Source organism: Microcebus murinus, chromosome 2 (assembly GCF_040939455.1).
Source record: "Microcebus murinus isolate Inina chromosome 2, M.murinus_Inina_mat1.0, whole genome shotgun sequence".
Taxonomy (NCBI): Eukaryota; Metazoa; Chordata; class Mammalia; order Primates; family Cheirogaleidae; genus Microcebus; species Microcebus murinus.
Window position 1 is genome coordinate 34,623,993 of NC_134105.1, and position 19,928 is coordinate 34,643,920.

Below are 19,928 nucleotides of genomic sequence, written 5' to 3' on the forward strand. Positions count from 1 at the left end.
TATGATAAATGAGGCATTGGGATTTGTGAAAGGTCAAACATATAGGTTTTAACCTATGGATTGATTTCAATTAAACAATGCTAATGGGTTCAAAAATATAGTTAGATTTACTTTCTCCCTTCTCACTACTACACTTGACTAGTCTAAAATATATATATATATATATATATAGATAACACAATAAAGTGACTATGATCAACAGTAAGTTATAATATACTTTAAAATAACTAAAAGTGGAATTGGAATGTTCCTAACACAAAGAAATGATAAATGCCTGAGGTCATAGATTTTTTTACCCTGATTTGATTAAATTCATTGTATGCCTGATCAATTACCCTGATTTGATTAAATTCATTGTATGCCTGCATCAAAATATCACATGTACCCTATAAAGATATACAACTAGTATGTACTCATAATAATTAAAAAGGAAAAATATTTTTAAAAATAAATTAATTAAACAATGCTTACAAGGTCAGTATTTAGATGGCTAATGAACTATTTCTATAAAATGTACATTAGAAGGACCATCTAATCATGTATAGTTACTATACATTATGTACACCCACACATATACTCACAATAAATGCAAGCTAGTCTCTTTGTTAAAGTTAAAAGGCATTCATTCATACACAAAATGTATTGAACATCTACTGTGTATCAGGAATTATATGACACACTGCAGATACTATGATACACAAGTTAAGTATATTCCATGTTCTCATGGAGCTTCCAGTTTTAAGAGCCTGAGGAATATATCGCCATCTTTCAGTTTATTAAAGAGGATAAAAAATACCTCAAGCTATAACATAAAAATAAACTAGATATATCAAATGGAGATAACTCTATTAGAAAAAAATAAAGCAGAGTAAAAGGCCAGGCACGGTGGCTCACACCTATAATCCTAGCATTCTGGGAGGCCGAGGTGGGTGGATTGTTTGAGCTCAGCAGTTCAAGACCATCCTGAGCAAGAGCAAGATCCTGTCTCTACTAAAATAATAGAAAGAAATTAGATGGACAAATAAAAATATATATATATATATATATATATATATATATAAAATTAGCCACAGCCGGGCGCGGTGGCTCACGCCTGTAATCCTAGCACTCTGGGAGGCCAAGGCAGGCGGATTGCTCAAGGTCAGGAATTCAAGACCAGCCTGAGCAAGAGTGAGACCCTGTCTCTACTAAAAATAGAAAGAAATTAATTGGCCAACTAAAAATATATAGAAAAAATAAGCCAGTAGTGGTACATGCCTGTAGTCCCAGCTACTCAGGAGGCTGAGGCAGAAGGATCGTTTGAGCCCAGGAGTTTGAGGTTGCTGTGAGCTAGGCTGATGCCACGGCACTCTAGCCCAGGCATCAGAGTGAGACTGTGTCTCAAAAAAAGAAAAAAAAAAGCAGAGTAAAGGGAAGAGATAGCTCTGGTGGTAGAAAGATTGCTATTTTACATATGTTGCTCAAGGAAAACTTCTCTGTTCAAGGGACATTTGAGCAGAGTCCTAAATGAAGTGAGGGTATTAGCAGAGCAGATATCTGAGGGAAAGGTTTTCCAGGCAGAGGGAACAGTAAGTGCAAAGCCTCTGAGGTAGGAGTATGCTTGGCATGTTCAAGGAACAGCACAGAAGCTAGTGATGCTAAGGCTGAATGAGCAAAAGGGAGAGTAGTAAGAGACAAAGTAAGAGAAGTAAAAGGACCTTAGCTCATATCATAACAACTTGTAGGCTACTGTAAGGGCTTTGGCTTTTACTAAGTGAGATGGGGGAACACAAGAGGTTTTGAACAAAATGATATGACTATTTTGTGGTTTAACACATTAACTGCCTTGAGAGTTGTATTTAACTCACTCCAGTTTTGACCCTGGGACTGCATGAAGCCTACATAGAATCTTGTTGATATTCTTATTGTTAAAATTAATATTGACAACTTAATTTTAAAAATGTGGATTATGGAAATGCAAAATTCTCATGAAACAAAGAAAATAAAAAAAAAGAAAAAAAAAAATAAAAATAAAAATGTGGATTAAATGAATAAAAGCCAATCAATTTCATTTGATTGATTAAAATCATTCTATGTATGTTTACCTTTAAATTATATTCAAAGTTTTTATTCTATTTTCATAATAAAACATTGTGGGCCCAAGGGAAAGTTTCTGTTTTCTTGTTTTTTTTGGTGGCAGTCAATGTATTAAAAGGCTCACTCTAGCTGCTAAATTGAGAAAAGACTCTTCAGGCCAGCGTGGTGGTTCATGCCTGTAATCCCAGCACTTTGGTAGGCCGAGGCAGGAGGACTGCTTGAGCCCAGGAGTTTGAGACCAACCTGGGCAATAGCAAGACGCTGTCTCTACAAAAAATTTTTAAAAATTAGCTGACTATGGTAGCATGCACCTATAGTCCAGCTACTTGGAGTCTGAGACAGAAGGATCATTGAGCCCAAGAGTTTGAGGTTACAGTAAGCTATAATGACGCCACCGCACTCTACCCAGGGCGAGAGTGAGACTCTGTCTCAAAAATAACAGAAGACTATTCAAAGTGGGCAGGGGTAGAAGTGGAAAGACCAGTTGAGAAAATGCTATAAAAATCTAGGCAAGATGGCTAGGCATGCCTCACACCGGTAAACCTAGCACTTTGGGAGGCTGAAGGGGGAAGACTGCTTGAACTTAGGAGTTCGAGATCATCCTAAGCAAGAGTGAGACCCTGTCTCTACTAAAAATATTTTAAAAATTAGCCGGGCATCATGGGATGCACCTGTAGTCTCAGCTACTTGGGAGGCTGAGGCATGAGCATTGCTTGAGCCCAGGAGTTTGAGGTTGCTGTGAGCTAGGCTGATGCCACGATACTCTACTCAGGGCAATGGAGTCAGACTTTGTCCCCCCTCCCCCAAAAAAATCTAGGCAAGAGATGATGGTGTGTTGGACAAGGGTAGTTAGTAGCAGTGGAGATAACAAGAAATGGTGAGATTCTTAATACTTTTTTTTTTGAGACAGAGTCACTCTGTTGCCCCAGCTAGAGTGCAGTGGCAACATCATAGCTCACTGCAGCCTCAAACTCCCAGGCTCAAACAATCCTCCTGCCTCAGCCTTCCAAGTAGCTGGGACTACAGGCACAGCACCACACCTGGCTAAGTTTTCTATTTTTAGTAGAGATGGGGTCTCACTGTTGCTCAGGCTGGTCTCAAACTCCTGAGCTCAAAAGATCCTCCCAACTCAGCCTCCTGGAGTACTAGGATTTACAGGTGTGACCTACCGTGCCCGGCCCTCATTTTGGGGAGAGGGATGACAGGATTTGCTGATGGCTTGGTTATGAGAAAAAGAGACAAGATAAAGACGACTCCAAGGTTTTTATCTTAAGCAATTAGAAGAATGGAATCATTTATTGACATGAAAAAGGCTATATAAAAAGAACATGTTCAAAAGGGAAAAAAGTTTGGTTTTTAGACATGTTAAGTTTGAGATACTGACTGAACATTCAAAAGCAGATGACCCAGCATAGCAGCCTACTTAAAGAGTCTGAAGTTCAGGAGAAAAGTCTAGGCTAGAGATATAAATTTTCTTTCTTTTTTTTTTTTGGGGGGGGGTGCCCAGGCTAGAGTGCAATGGCCCAATCATAGCTTGGGACAAGGGATCCTCCTGGACTCAAGGAATCCTCCTGCCTTAGCCTTTCAAGTAGCTGGAACCACAGACACGTGCCACAATGCTCAGCTAATTTTTTTTATGTTTTGTAGTGATGAGGTCTCACTATGCTGGTCTTGAACCCCTAACCTCAAGTAATACTTCTACCTTAGCCTCCTAAAGTGCTGTAATTACAGGTGTGAGCCACTGCAACTGGCCATAAAAACCAATTTTTAAAAAAAGCATTTCAGCAAAGAGGAAATTATCAACTGAGTCTAGTAATAATTGGGTTTGGCAAAGTAGAAATCACTAAGTGACCCTGATGAAATGGTTTCAGTGGAATGGTAAGGATAGAAGCCTGACTGGCATACATTCAAGAAACTAGAAGAGATTGTTAGTACTTTGAGACAGGAGTCTGCCAACCTCCTCATTTGCTGGCAAATTAATCAACTCCTCTTTCCTTCTCCTCAAACCACTTGTCCTTGTTCTTCTGATGTGGCCTCAGGGGCAAGTGCCAAACTTTCGGTAACAGAGTTTGGTGTCCCTGGGTGGGCCCATTAGTGCCCTGGTGGAATGGCAGGGAGCAGCCTCGGGTCAAAGCCATGGGTTTTCACAGGTAGGAACAACTTCTTTTCAAAGTAAGAGAGCAAGGAATGGCCCTAGCAGCTGCAGTAGCCTGTTTTAGTTCCAGGGAACTCCCATCTCTGTTTCCCCAAAGTAGACGCACCTCCCCACAACCTGAACTGAGTTGAGAAGAAATAAATGGATTTGGGAAGTGTTTGGACACCAGGCCATTTGTTGGGTCCAGGCCCCAGATGGAAGCAGAGAAGATGGAAGGGACCCTATGAAGTGCCTCTAACAACTCACACCTTGCCTGTAATCCTAGCACTCTGGGAGGCCGAGGCAGGCGGATTGCTCAAGGTCAGGAGTTCGAAACCAGCCTGAGCAAGAGCGAGACCCCGTCTCTACTATAAATAGAAAGAAATTAATTGGCCAATTAATATATATAGAAAAAATTAGCTGGGCATGATGGCGCATGCCTGTAGTCCCAGCTACTCGGGAGGCTGAGGCAGCAGGATTGCTTGAGCCCAGGAGTTTGAGGTTGCTGTGAGCTAGGCTGACAGCCCCGCACTCACTCTAGCCTGGGCAACAAAGCAATACTCTGTCTCAAAAAAAAAAAAAACAACTCACACCTTGCTGAAGTTGTGAGAAGTGAAACCTTGGGTCCATCATACTAAAGTAAAGAGGTATAACCCCTAGTGGAAGGGCCAGCCTTAGGCAATCTAAAGTATCTGTTTGAGAAAAAGAAAAATAAATGAAAATGAAGATTAAAAAAAGAAAATGGAATAAGCGTTAGAATGCCACAGACAACGTATCTCAAGGAATACTGCTATAAATGAGAGAAGAGAAATAGGGAAACAGCTAGAAAGGAATAGAGGGTCAAAGGAATTTTCTTTAATTATTATTCTTTTTTGGGGGGGGAGTCTCACTTTGTTGCCTGGGCTAGAGTGCCGTGGCATCAGCCTGGCTCACAGCAACCTCAAACTCCTGGGCTCAAGTGATCCTTCTGCCTCAGCCTCCCGAGTTACTGGAACTACAGGCATGCAGCACCATGCCCAGCTAATTTTTTCTATATATAGTTGGCCAATTAATTTCTTTCTATTTTTAGTAGAGATGGGGTCTTGCTCTTGCTCAGGCTGGTTTCAAACTCCAGACCTTGAGCGATCTGCCCACCTCGGCCTCCCAAAGTGCTAGGATTACAGGTGCAAGCCACACCTAGGATTACAGGTGTGAGCCCAGCCATTTATTATTCTTAAATGGGAGATAATATAGCACATTTATATGCTGACAGAAATTGGTCATTAGTGAGACAAAAATTGTTGATCAAAAAAAGAGGACATTTGTTCTGAAGACTCTACTCCTACAATAGAAAAAAGAAAAGAAAAAAAAAGGAAAAAAAAAAAAAGAGGACAAGATGATTACTAGAGTGATGTCCTAGAGTGGATTAGAGGGATGGGATGGGATGGGATCCTGTTCACAAACAGATATATAGACCCTGGACATGGACATGTTCCATCCACTGGAACATGCAGAATATTCACACTAATGTGTAAATATATTGATAGTTGTGGCAACAGAAGCAGAATTCTTTTCTGACTGTGTCCATGTTATCAGTGAAATATAAAGCAAGTTCTATAGTTAAAAGGGGGAAAGTGGTCGATTTGAAGAGAAAAAAAAAACATATGAAATTGTCATAAAGGAAAGTGGGAGGGCAAATGGATTGTAGAAATGGAGAAGTTGAGTTGGGCAGTTTTAAAGGCCCACTTAAGGTTAGCAGTCATGAATTTAATGTGACACCAGTCAGTGTGGTAGTGTTTTTTTCTCCACATTCAGCAGCCCAGATATAGGCAAGGACTAGGTGGAGAAGTGAATTTAACAAGTGTTGGCATTTAGTTAAGTGACTATAATGGAGGGATCTTGAGAGGAGCAAGTTTGTTGAGGACATATTCACACAGGTAATTTTTTTTTTCTTTTTTTTGAGACAGAGTCTTGCTTTGTTGCCCAGGCTAGAATGAGTGCTGTGGCATCAGCCTCGCTCACAGCAACTTCAAACTCCTGGGCTCAAGCAATCCTGCTGCCTCAGCCTCCCGAGTAGCTGGGACTACAGGCATGCACCACCATGCCCGGCTAATTTTTTCTATATATATTAGTTTCTTTCTATTTATAGTAGATAAATTAGTTTCTTTCTATTTATAGTAGAGACAGGGTCTTGCTCTTGCTCAGGCTGGTTTTGAACTTCTGACCTCAAGCAATCTGCCCGCCTCGGCCTCCCAGAGTGCTAGGATTAGAGGCATGAGCCACTGCACCTGGCCACACACAGGTAATTTTAATAATGGACCACAGACTCTAAGTAGAGAGGAGAGAAAGAATGAAGAAATTGAAGAATAGTGAATTTTTTTAAATTCCTTCCAGAGCCCCTTCCCTCTCAGCTCATCACTCCATCATGCACAGGTCAGTGGACAGCCCCTTCCCCACACTACCCCTGAATTTTTAATTGTATATCTTTCTCCTTCACTGTAATCATTTTTTTTTCTTTGAGACAGGGTCTCACTCTGTTGCCCCCGCTAGAGTGGCATGGTGTCAGATTAGCTCACAGCAACCTCAAACCCCTGGGCTCAAGCAATCCTTCTGCCTCAGCCTCCTGAGTAGCTGGGACTACAGGCATGCGCCAACATGCCCGGCTAATTTTTTCTATTTTTGGTAGAGACAGCGTCTCACTCTTGCTCAGGCTGGTCTCAAACTCCTGAGCTCAAATGATCTGCCCACCTCGGCCTCCCAGACTGCTAGGAGTACAGGTGTGAGCCACCACGCCTGGCCCCTCACTGTAATCTTGAACAGAAGAATCATGATGTTCCTTCCTCTTTATATCCCAGAACCTAGCCCAATGCCTGACAGATAGCAGATTCTTAAAAATTTAGGCCGGGCGTGGTGGCTCACACTTGTAATCCTAGCACTCTGGGAGGCCGAGGCGGGCAGATTGCTCAAGGTCAGGAGTTCAAAACCAGCCTGAGCGAGACTCTGTCTCTACTATAAAAATAGAAAGATATTAATTGGCCAACTAATATATATATATATATATATAAATTAGCCGGGCATGGTGGCGCGTGCCTGTAGTCCTAGCTACTCGGGAGGCTGAGGCAGGAGGATTGCTTGAGCCCAGGAATTTGAGGTTGTTGTGAGCTAGGCTGACGCCACGGCACTCACTGTAGCCTGGGCAACAAAGCGAGACACTGTCTCAAAAAAAGAAAAGAAAAAAAAAAAATTTGTTAAGTATCCAGATCTCCTACAATGAATACTATTTACCAATTTAATATTAATAAATAATGGTTACTGAACTGAAAAACCTCTACTTCCTCACCACTTACTCTCTATAGTCTGGTTTTACTCTCAACCCTCTCATTTGAGAATCACCAATGACTCTGACCAAATTCAGACTCTGCCCCCTTGCTCTACATCCCAGGCCTTCCCTCTCCTCTGCCACTTTCCTTTTTAATATTTTACCTTCCCATGACTTTGATGACACTACGACACTACTCTTCTTTCAACCTTGTTTCCTTCCTGACTCTAAACACCATTATTCCCTTAAAAATTTATATCTCCGGCCTCTACTTCTTTTCCTTCTATATACTCTTTCCTTAAAATCCCATTTACTCTATCCATAAAAGTGACTTGATACTTTCTGGCCCTCTACTCTCTCCTAAGCATTAAACCTAAATCTCTAGCTATATCCTAGATACATTTTTACCTTGCAGCTCCGGAGTAACTAAAAATCAGTATCTGGACATCAGCCAAGCATTTGTGTTGACACCTAAGGGAGTAGGACTTTCAGTGGCAGTGGTGCTAGGGAAACTGCTGTGGGCCAGAGCAGCACTCTTCCTTTCCAATCTGCCATCTGCTGTGGAACTGCCATCAAAATGGAGATTTTCATAAAAACCCTTATGGGGAGGATCATCATTCTTGAGGTTGAACCCTCAGACACAATACAAAATGTAAAAGCCAAGATCCTGCATAAGGAAGGAATTCCTCTTTATCAGCACAGACTGATTTTTGCTGGCAAGCAACTGGAAGAGGGATGTACTTTGACGACAACATTCAAAACGAGTCCGCTTTTCATCTTGTGTTGAAATGTCGTTTGTGATGGTGCTAAGAAAAGGAAGTCTTATATAATTCCCAAGAATAATAAACATAAGAGAAAGGTTAAGTTGGCTGTCCTGAAACACTATAAGGTGGGTGAGAATGGCAAAACTAGTCGCCTTTGTCGGGAGTGTCCTTCAGATGAATGTGGTGCTGCAGTTTTTATGGCCAGCCACTTTGATAGACATCATGGTGGCAAATGTTGTCTAACTTACTGCTTCAACAAACCAGAAGATAAGCAATTGTGTATGAGTTAACAAAAGACATATGCTAACAAAAAAAATCAGTATCTATCCCTTCTTCACCAATAAAACAACTACTCCTCACTTTCCTATTTTTACAAATGACACATTAATTCTAGGCCTAGCAGGCTCAAACCACAGTCACCTTCAACTCCCCCTCATCCTCATACCTCTTCTACTGCCAAATTCCTTTTGGTCTCAATTCCACACTGCCTTCTGGCTCCTTAACTCCTTTCCTAGAGCCACTATGCTAGGTAATTATGTATTCAATTATTTGATTATGTCATTCCCCTGTTTGAAACCCTTTATCAATTTTTTTTTTTTTTGAGACAGGGTCTCACTATGTTGGACTTGAACTCCTAGGTTCAAGCAATCCTCCGACTTCAGCCTCCCAAGTAGCTGGGACTACAGACATGTGCCACCATACCTGGCTAATTTTTTGGCACTTAGAAATAAAATTCAAATTCCTTACCATGGCTTATTAAGCTCACTACAATCTTGGTCCTTCCTAATTTTAACTTCATCTCCTGTGACTCTCTGGTTCACAATGTAAGCCAGCCACAAAGGTCTCTGTATTTATTAGATCCACCAAATCTTTCCCAAATTGATGTCTGTTCATTTTCTGTTCTCTCTCCCTGAAACACTTTTTTGGCTGGCTCTTTCTAACTCTTCAGTTCTCAGGTCAACTCTTCAGAGAGGCCTTCCTTCTAAAAACTACCTTAAATTCCCTTTCCTTGCTAGGAGCAGTGGCTCACGCCTATAATCCTAGCACTCTGGGAGGATGAGGCAGGAGGACTGCTTGAGGCCAGGAGTTCAAGACTAGCCTGAGCTAGAGCAAGACCTGTCTCTACTAAAAATAGAAAAATTAGCCAGGCATGGTGATCTGTGCCTGTAGTTCCAGCTACTCAAAAGGCAGAGGCAGGAGTATTGCTTGAGCCCAAGAGTTGGAGGTTATAGTGATGACATCACTGCACTCTAGCCCAGGTGACAAAATGAGACCCTGTCTCAAAAAAAAAAAATTTTTTTAAATTCCCTTTCCTCATATTCTCTATCATATAACCCCATGTATCCCTATATAAGTACTTCATACACTATGAAATTATCACATTTCTTTTTTATGTGTTTGTCTTCTTCTCCCTAATCTCCTCCCTGCCACCAAGAATATAAACACTCTATAGAGACCATGTCTTTCTTATTCATCATTCCTTTACTGAGAACCGTACCTGGAACATTGTGGGCACACAATAAATATTAAATGATTGAAGAATAAATCCAATTCTGAATCACCATTACTTCTCAATTTATAATAGCCTTCCAACTCATTACTAGTATCTGTTTTCTTTAATCTACTAAAATATATCATGATCACAACTTCCCTGCTGGAAAAATTCAATGGTTCTCCCTGCCTACCTACAATATTAGATACAAACTCCAAATTTTAGAATTCGAAGCCCTTTTCCACATGACCCCTTTCCAATGTTCTATTCCCTACCACTTCCTTCTCTTTACAAACTTAACACTCTAGCCAAAGAGGACTGCATCCTATAGAACATGGCTATAATCTCTCACCTCCATATCTCTTTTTCAATTGTTATCTATTCCTGCAACTCCCCTCCCAGTTTCTACATGTCCAAACCTACCCCTTCTTCAAGATGCATTACAAATGCAATTTATTCCATGAAAGTCAGCTTTCTATATTCTCTTAACAGTATATCACCTTTCCTCATTTCAGCACTCAAAGCATAGTGTTTGAACCTCTCCTGCTATTTTAACTTTCATTCAAAGCATTTTCTTATTCTCTTTGCCTTCACTAGCCTATATGTTCCTTGAGATAAAAGTTTTAACTCTTTGTTAGAATCTTTGCAGAGTAACTAGCACTGAGCTGTATTTATTAAATTGAATTAAGACCATCACTTTTCTGCCTTGTAAACTGGCTCAAATCTCAGAATTGATTCAAGGGCCATGATTCTCTGCTTTTATAATTCAAGTTAGACTTCTGGTCACTTGACCTGAAAGTTTTGTGTTTATTAAGTAAGAATTTAGAAGACTTCCTATCGATTTCATTCTAGGAACACGATGATTAACTAGTCACTGCCATAGGTCTACATGAGTCAGACTATTCTGATTGTTGTTCTGCCTCTGCTGTCTATTATAGTAACTATGCCCACCTTGCCTTTGTCCACTGAGTGCTTCCACTTGGCCCCTGCCACCCTAGGATGCAATTATTCCCACTGCATTTAAGTTTTTCAGTTGAGTGACTGTGGTTCCCAGTGTAAGGTCTGGCCTATAGAGAAGAACAATTACCAGTTCTTCAAGGATGCTGGGGCTCCCCTCACAAATCTGTTTCTTAAAGTACTGCTGAAGGGTATGTGTTCTGGACCCTCCCAGTGTGGGGAATAGCTTTTAAGTGACAAATCCACTCTAGTATTCCAATCTCTCAAAGCTTTTGAATCCTTTCCTCCACACCAACCCAGGGGAGACCAGGCATCTCCAATTCACTCACAGTAGGCCATTTTTTGATCCACGTTTCAGCCAACAAATCAAACAGTTAGTGCCTTTCCTAACTCCCTAAACTGTACATTAAGTGCAGAATCTCTGCTTGGGCCAGTATCAATAAAAGTGGCCTGATCCAATTTTACCTTCCTTCTATCATTATCCCACATTCTACATATCTATTCATATGTATTGTAAGGCTGGTGGCGGCCCCCTCCCTTCCCTAGATCAAAAAAGAAAAGGCTCATGAGACCAGACCCTCCAAGGACAAAACTGCCAGGCCCAGCTGAGAGGAACCACGCCCAGAAGTCCACCCGGATAAGAAAGTTTTGACTCCTGGATTCCACAAATACCTCCAGCCCCTTCTAAAATCCTCACCTCTTCCCACCAAAAGTCCCTAGCCCCACCCAGAGGGTATAAAAGGCCTCAGCCCCTTCAAAAGGCAGCGACTTCTGGGGCCCCAGAACCTTGTTCACAAGTGTATAATAAAGCCACGTGGTTTGGCGCCCTCTCTCTCTCTCTCTCTCTCTCTCTCTCTCTCTCTCTCTCTGTCTTTTCTTCTCGTCACCGCCGAAAAACCTTACATATATGTTCCCCCAATTTCTGCTTGTATAAATTAGAAAATCCAAGTAGCTCTTTTGGTACTTAGCATACCTTCTCATGGGTCACACTTTGTACCTCACCTTTGGGGGCCTGCTGGGACTTGAGTTTAGTTATATAGGTCTAGAAGCAAAGAGGGTGAAGAGAATCAGCATTGTCTTGCTTAGCAACTGCCTCAGGGGAGGCCATTATGGTTTTCTCAGAGTTAATCCTCTCATATAGAGGCAGAAAGGCCACAGTGGGTAGGGATGCCCCAGGAGGGAGGGTGGAGGCCCTTTCTGCTGTCAAATAAGATTCATCAGAATGTAGGAGCTCAATGTCCCCAGCCTCCACCAGGGTCTTCTCACACATCCCATCCCAACCTACAGAATCCCATTCTTTCCCAACTAATGTCCTCAACTTAACAGTAGACACCTTACAAGGCTGAGAGTTCAACTTTGATTGTCATTCAATTAATCACATGATAAGAGCTTGTGCTTGATTTTTGGCAGTTTCAGCCCTGTAGCTACAGGAGAAAAGATTCTGACTCAGGGACACTTAGAAGCTCTTATGCTATTTATGCAGAGATAGAGTTGGAAATCAAATGCCTGAACTCATTCTTTTCTTTCATTACTTTGTCCAGTGACATTAGGAGCAACCAATGCCTTTATAGTCCTTAGTTTTCTATAAATGTTCAAAAGTATCACATACAGAGCTACCAAGTTCCTTACCTCCTATAAAGTGGTAAATTAGGGGTACCAAATGCAGATATTTTGCATATCTCTATATAAACAGTTCAGGCCATGGACTATCAGTACTCTCTACTATTAGAAGTAGAATCCTTAGCATTTTTAGGTCTAAGCAGGTTAGAGAGCCAATTCCAGAAAACCCAAAACCAATTAAGGAAACTTATCCTTAAAATTCAATTCCTCTAGAATCACTCCTTGTACCGAAATCTGTATTAGTCAGGGTTCTCCAGAGAGACAGACTAGGAGATTATACACACACACACACACACACACACATGAAATACAAGGGAATTGACTCATGCAATTATAGAGGTTGAGAAGTCCCATGACAGGCCATCTGAAAACTAGGATACCAGTAGCATGATTCAGTCCAAGTCCTAAAGCATTAGAACCAGGGAAACTGATGGTGTAACTCTCAGTCTAAGACTGAAGACCTGAGAACTCAGGGAAAGGAGGAAGGTGCTGGGATAATTCCTGGAGTCCAAAGGCTGGAGTTCTGATGTCCAAGGACAGGATAAGAAGACTGTCTCCTAGCTCCAAGACAGAGAAGAAATCTTTTCCTCCTTCTTTTTGTTCTAACCAGGCCCTCAGCCAATGGTATGGTGCCCACCCACACTGAAGGGAGGATATTCCTTACTCAGTCCATTGACTCAAATGCTAATCTCCCCTGGAAACAACCCCACAGATACACTCAAAAATAATGCTTTACCAGTTCTTTAGGTATTCCTTAGTCCAGCGAAGTTGACACCTAAATTTAACCATCACATATGTTATTTTTTTTACTTTATTTTTTTTTTGAGACAGGGTTTCACTCTGTCACTCAGACTGCAGAGCAGTGGCACAATCATAGCTTAATACAGGCTCAAACTCCTGGGCTGAAGCAATCTTCCTGCCTCAGCCTCCTAAGTAGCTAGGAATACAGGTACGTGCCACCACATCTGGCTAATTGTTTTTTTAAATTTTTCGTTGAGACAGTGTCTTACTACATTGCCCAGGCTGGTCTCAATCTCCTGGCCTTCAAGCAATCCTTCCACCTTGGGCTCCCAAAGCACTGGGATTACAGACGTGAGCCACTGCACCTGGTTCAACCATCACATGTATTAATGCCATAGGACAGGACAAGCTCACCTTAGGAGAACAAATATAGAATAGAAAAGGAGGTCTCACTCTGAGTCCTGGAACACTTAACATTTAGATATCAAGCAAAGGAGCAGCCTAGAGTTAGGAAGAAAATCAGGAGAGTATGATATCATAACAGCCAAGATAATAAACTGTTTCTAGGAAGAAGTGTCTAATGACTGATGCTGATAAGAGGTCAGGTAAAGTAAGAGCAGAGAAGTGGTCATTGGTTTAGTAGTTCCTGTAGAGTGATAGAGACAGAAACCTGAGTGGAGTGGGGGAAAAATGTGTTCAATGAACCACTGTAGAACACTGATTATTCCTTAGCACAATTCAAGTGCTAAGGCATTCTTTTCTTTTCTTTTTTCTTTTTTTTTTTTTGAGACAAGAGTCTCAGTCTGTTGCCCAGGCTAGAGTGCCGTGGCATCAGCCTAGCTCACAACAACCTCAAACTCCTGGGCTCATGCAATACTCCTGCCTCAGTCTCTCGAGTAGCTGGGACTCCAGGCATGTGCCACCATGCCCAGCTAATTTTTTCTATATATTTTAGTTGGCCAATTAATTTCTTTCTATTTATAGTAGAGACGGGGTCTCACTCTTGCTCAGGCTGGTTTTGAACTCCTGACCTCAAGCAATCCACCCACCTCGGCCTCCCACAGTGCTAGGATTATAGGCATGAGCCACTGCACTGGGCCAGTTTCTTAATGTCTTTACCAGAAACTAATATAGTGCCTCAAATTTCTAGCATAAAATATGGCATTATTTTTCCTAAACACACTAGGCTGGAAAGGCAGCAAAGAGCTAGATAAATCTGTACTTTAACCCTTCCTTTGCCACTGTGCAGCTATGTGACCTTCAAGTTAAGCCTCAGTTGCCTCATCTATAAAGTAAGAATAGCAATAAAGTCGTGAGGAATAAATGATGTATTGCATATAAAGTGCTTAGTATAAGAAAAGTTAGCAGTTATTGTTGCTGTTATCATTTTCTTTTCTTTAATCACTTTAAAAAAATCATAAGACTTTATTGTAATTGGGCTCTTTTAATCATTAAAATCAAATGTGGAAATATCTAATGTAGTTTTTTTAACCTTTTAAAAATGTGTCCCATTTTTGTAAATATGAAAAGTCATCCAACCACCACTTAAGAGATTCTAATATGCCCACATGAAAGGCGTGATACAGGCTTCATCTTCTAGTATCCTTATTAGCCAAAATTACATTGAGTTCTACTTTCTGCATTAAGGAAAAAATAGGGTTATTGGAAGGATAGATTCATTAATAACTTTAGGCGATGACCATGACTTCTATTTCATTCATAATGTCAGCTATGTACTTCTTACTCCCTTAGATTTTGGGATTTTAGACTTTTTATTTTATTGCTACATTAAAAAAAGTTGCCATTCTTATATAAGATGTTTAAATATTTAATGCATTGAAAAAATAATTACCTGAAATAAAATTATGTATATAAATTAAATAAAAATATGAAAATTTGTGTATATAAAGATTTATATAAAATACAGAAATATCTGTATATTCAGAACCAAAATAATGCTGGAAGAGCACTAGCCAAAAGGCTGAAAAGTACTTACCGCAAAGTCAAAGTATAATCTCCCTGCATTTTTGTTGATGCATCTCGAACCAAGAAGGTCCCATCTGGCATGTCCCGTAACTTGTCATTCACTTCCTCCCTGAAGAACAGAATTATAGGAAAAATGAAAAAATGTAAGTACTGGTTGTCTCTGCATATTATTATTAACGCTACTTGGGAGGTGGGTATGTCTGGTTATAGAATCATGAAGGCCTTCAGAGGTCATTTAGTTCTCCCTAGATAAGCTCTGTTTTGATTTTTGTTGTTATGCAATCTAAGGAAGGGCTATTTGATTTTTAAACTCTTCCAGGTTGCAGTTGTGTATAGGGGATAGTGTTTCCATTAAGTCTTTAGGGCTTTCTTAGGCAGGTCTGAACTTGTACAGTTTCAGGAAAACACAGCAGCTCTTTAGAAAAGTTATACCTAAGCAACAGTGGCAGCTGAATGGGGGTGCGGGTGGGGGTAGAGGAAGAGAAGAATTTACTAAGTTTATAACTTTCAATATGATATTCTCTAATTTGAATTTATACTGATAAATTTCTTCGTTTTTTAACCAGTCGATATGTTTTGATGATGAATTCCTTCTACAGAGTTGTTTTATGACTTTAAGGAACACTATAACACTCAAAGAAAGTGGCAGGGCATAAAAGACCCTTGAATTACATTAGAGTCATATGATCTTAAAATATAAATTTAAGTAGCATTTAAATATAATAGACTCTTTTATTGTACAATATTAAAATAAAAATGTCCTGATCAATTTTAATATAAAATATATTAAGTCTTGTTCAAAAAATTAAGCACAGAATCACCATATGACCCAACAATTCCACTTCTGGGCATATACGCAAAAGAACTGAAAGCAGGAACTCAAACAGATATTTGTACACCAGTGTTCAAAGCAGCATTATCCACAATAGCCAAAAGCCAGAAACAATTAAAATGGCCATGAAATCCAAATGTCCAGATGAATGGACAAATAAAAATATAGTATATACGTATAATGGGATATTATTCAGCCTTAAAAAGAATGAAATTATGGCTGGGCGCAGTGGCTCACACCTGTAAACCTAGCACTCTGAGAGGCCGATGCGGGCAGATCACTCAAGGTCAGGAGTTTGAAACCAGCCTGAGCAAGAGCGAGACCCCACCTCTACTAAAAATAGAAAGAAATCAATTGTCCAACTAAAAATATATAGAAAAAATTAGCCAGCTTGGTTGCGCATGCCTGAAGTCCCAGCTACTCAGGAGGCTGAGGCAGGAGGATTGCTTAAGCCCAGGAGCTTGAGGTTGCTGTGAGCTAGGCTGACGCCAAGGCATGACACTCACTCTAGCCCAGGCAACTGAGTGAGACTCTGTCTCAAAAAAATAACAAAATGAGCCGGGCGCAGTGGCTCTCGCCTATAATCCTAGCACTCTGGGAAGCTGAGACGGGTGGATTGCTCGAGGTCAGGAGTTCGAAACCAGCCTGAGCAAGAGTGAGACCCCGTCTCTACTATAAACAGAAAGAAATTAATTGGCCAACTAATATATATAGAAAAACTTAGCCGGGCATGGTGGCGCATGCCTGTAGTCCCAGCTACTTGGGAGGCTGAGGCAGGAGTATTGCTTGAGCCCAGGAGTTTGAGGTTGCTGTGAGCTAGGCTGATGCCACGGCACTCACTCTAGCCTGGGAAAAAACAAAGCGAGACTCTGTCTCAAAAAATAAAATAAAAAAAAATAATAAAAATAACAAAATGAATTCTGACACATGCTACACATGAATGAACCTTGAAAACATGTGAAATAAGTGAAATGGAAAAGACAAATATTATCTGATACCACTTATGTGAGGCACCTAGAGTAGCTGAATTCATAAAGACAGGAAATAGAATCGTGGTTGCCAGTGGCTAAAGGAGGGGAGAATAGGAAGTTGTTATTTAATGGGTATAGAGTTTCAGTTGGGAAAGATGAAAAAGTTCTAGAGATAGATATTGGTGATGGTTACACAACAATGTGAATACATTTAATACCACTGGACTGAACACTTAAAAATAGCTACAATGGTAAGGGTAAAAAAAAATGAAGTAAGTACAACTTTGGTAAAGAGAGAAAAGAGAAAAAAGAAAAGGAAGGACAAGTGAAGTGAGGAATACATCAATCTGGAACCTGATTTCACAGAACTGGAAAGGGCTTTTGAAAAAAAAAAAAAAAGGGGGAGATACCTTAAAGCGATACAAGTGAATCTACCATTTGATCCAGCAATCCCATTGCTGGGCATCTACCCAAATGATCCAGTGACACTCTACAAAAAAGACACCTGCACTCGAATGTTTATAGCAGCACAATTCATAATTGCAAGGCTGTGGAAACAGCCCAAGTGCCCATCAATCCAAGAATGGATTAATAAAATGTGGTATATGTATACCATGGAGTACTATTCAGCTCTAAGAAACAATGGTGACATAGCACATCTTATATTTTCCTGGTTAGAGCTGGAACCCATACTACTAAGTGAAGTATCCCAAGAATGGAAAAACAAGCACCAGATATATTCTCCAGCAAACTGGTATTAACTGAGTAGCACCTAAGTGGACACATAGGTACTACAGTAATAGGGTATTGGGCAGGTGGGAGAGGGGGGGCAGGTATATACATACATAATGAGTGAGATGTGCACCATCTGGGGGATGGTCATGATGGAGACTCAGACTTTTGGGGGGAGGGGAGGAAATGGGCATTTATTGAAACCTTAAAATCTGTACCCCCATAATATGCCAAAATTAAAAAAAAAATTAAAAAAAAAACCAAAAAAAAAAAAATGTACTTTTCAAGCTAAAAAAAAAAAAAAAAAAGGCCAGACACAGTGGCTCACATCTGTCATCTGTAATCCCAGCACTTTGGGAGGCCAAGGTGGGAAAATTGCTTGAGGCCAGGAGTTCAGGACCAGCCTGAGCAACATAGCAAGATCCTGTCTCTACAAAAATTTTAAAAATCAGCCATGTGCCCATAGTCCCAACTACTCAGGAGGCTGAGGTGGAAGGATCCCTTAAGTCCAGGAGTTCGAGGTTACAGTGAACTCTGATTGTGCTACTGCATTCCAGCTGGGTGACAGAGTGAGATCCTATCTCTAAAAAAGAAAAAAGAAAATACATTTGAGATCCATCAAAACAAAGTTTATTTTATTTATTTTTTTTTGAGACAGAGTCTTGCTTTGTTGCCCAGGCTAGAGTGAGTGCCGTGGCATCAGCCTAGCTCACGGCAACCTTAAACTCCTGGGCTCAAGCAATCCTACTGCCTCAGCCTCCTGAGTAGCTGGGACTACAGGCATGCGCCACCATGCCCGGCTAACTTTTTCTATATATATTAGTTGGCCAATTAATTTCTTTCTATTTATAGTAGAGACGGGGTCTTGCTCTTGCTCAGGCTGGTTTTGAACTCCTGACCTGGAGCAATCCGCCTGCCTCAGCCTCCCAGAGTGCTAGGATTACAGGCGTGAGCCACCGCACCCAGCCCAAAACAAAGTTTAATGAGAAGAATAGATAAATAAAAACAAGAAAATATAATATTCAAATTTTAAAAATATATATATATTTTTCCCTCTCTAGCTTCAAAATTATCCAAAACTACATTTTGCTCAAAAAATGCATCTGTCCTAGAATTCCATTTCCCAAAGTGAGGTCTGTAGCGTCTGCATCAAAATCATCTGCGGAGGTGGTTAAATGCAGACTCCTGGGCTCCATCTTAATTAATTTTTGTGCATGCAAAGATTTTAGAACCATTGCCTTAAGAGAAAGAAAGGTACAAAAATTTAAGCATCTGAAAGTATTTTTATTAAAACACATGTAACTATCCTAAATGTGTAAGTTTCACTTATTCAGAAATCCATATTCATTATAATATTAAAAGTAATAATCATGCCCATAATTTAAAGATTTTCTTGTCACTTTTTCATGGGAAGAAAAGCATTAAAGACTTTTGAAATGTTCAAACACACAATTTTTAAAATCATAATCTTCAAAATGACAACTAGGGGGGTGTTAAAATGTTTTAGTTTACTAATTCTCAAAAATGATTTTTTTTTTTTAGGCCGGGCGCGGTGGCTCACGCCTGTAATCCTAGCACTCTGGGAGGCCGAGGCGGGTGGATTGCTCAAGGTCAGGAGTTCAAAACCAGCCTGAGCGAGACCCCGTCTCTACCATAAAAATAGAAAGAAATTAATTGGCCAACTAATATATATATATATATATAAATCAGCCGGGCATGGTGGCTTGTGCCTGTAGTCCCAGCTACTCGGGAGGCTGAGGCAGGAGGATCGCTTGAGCCCAGGAGTTTGAGGTTGCTGTGAGCTAGGCTGACGCCACGGCACTCACTCTAGCCTAGGCAAGAAAGCGAGACTCTAGCCTAGGCAAGAAAGCGAGACTCTGTCTCAAAAAAAAAAAAAAAAAAAAAAGATTTTTTTTAAAACTATATTCAATTATAGCAGCATTTTAGTTACCTTGAAATATCCCCCCAGTACCATTCTGCATCCTGAAGAGAAACAGAACTGTCCTTCATTCCATTTGTAACTGCTGACGTCATTGGCTTAGGTGGCTTTGGTGGAAGAGCTAGAAGAGAAATGAATGTTATTCTATAGATGTAAATTATTATTTGTTTTCTAATTTCCTCAGTCAGGAGCAGCTCATTAACCAATGTATAAGATGCTAATAATTATCAATCAAATTAAGTGTTATTTTATGTTAAATGTTAGCCAAAGAAAAAAATCCTTTTGGACTGCCTGAAAAGTGAAAATATCAAGCTGTTTGGGTTTTGTTCCTTCCTATAAAATACTGATTTTTAATTGAGTAAAAACTTCATTGTCTCTCAAAAGAC

The 19,928-nt window shown here is 40.3% G+C and overlaps 1 protein-coding gene and 1 pseudogene across 1 annotated transcript in view; one reads left to right on the top strand and one right to left on the bottom strand.

Moving 5' to 3' along the window:
* The window catches only part of PIK3R3 (phosphoinositide-3-kinase regulatory subunit 3), a 107,949-nt gene that overhangs the window by 34,227 nt on the left and 53,794 nt on the right, over positions 1-19,928 (bottom strand). Inside the window, exons 2-3 of the mRNA XM_012776053.3 lie at positions 19,555-19,663; positions 15,079-15,177 (exon numbers count right to left, since the gene is read on the bottom strand). Coding sequence (XP_012631507.1) covers positions 15,079-15,177; positions 19,555-19,663 — 208 coding nt within the window. The remainder of the gene's footprint in view (positions 1-15,078; positions 15,178-19,554; positions 19,664-19,928) is intronic.
* LOC105877485 (ubiquitin-ribosomal protein eS31 fusion protein-like) lies at positions 8,086-8,604 on the top strand (annotated as a pseudogene).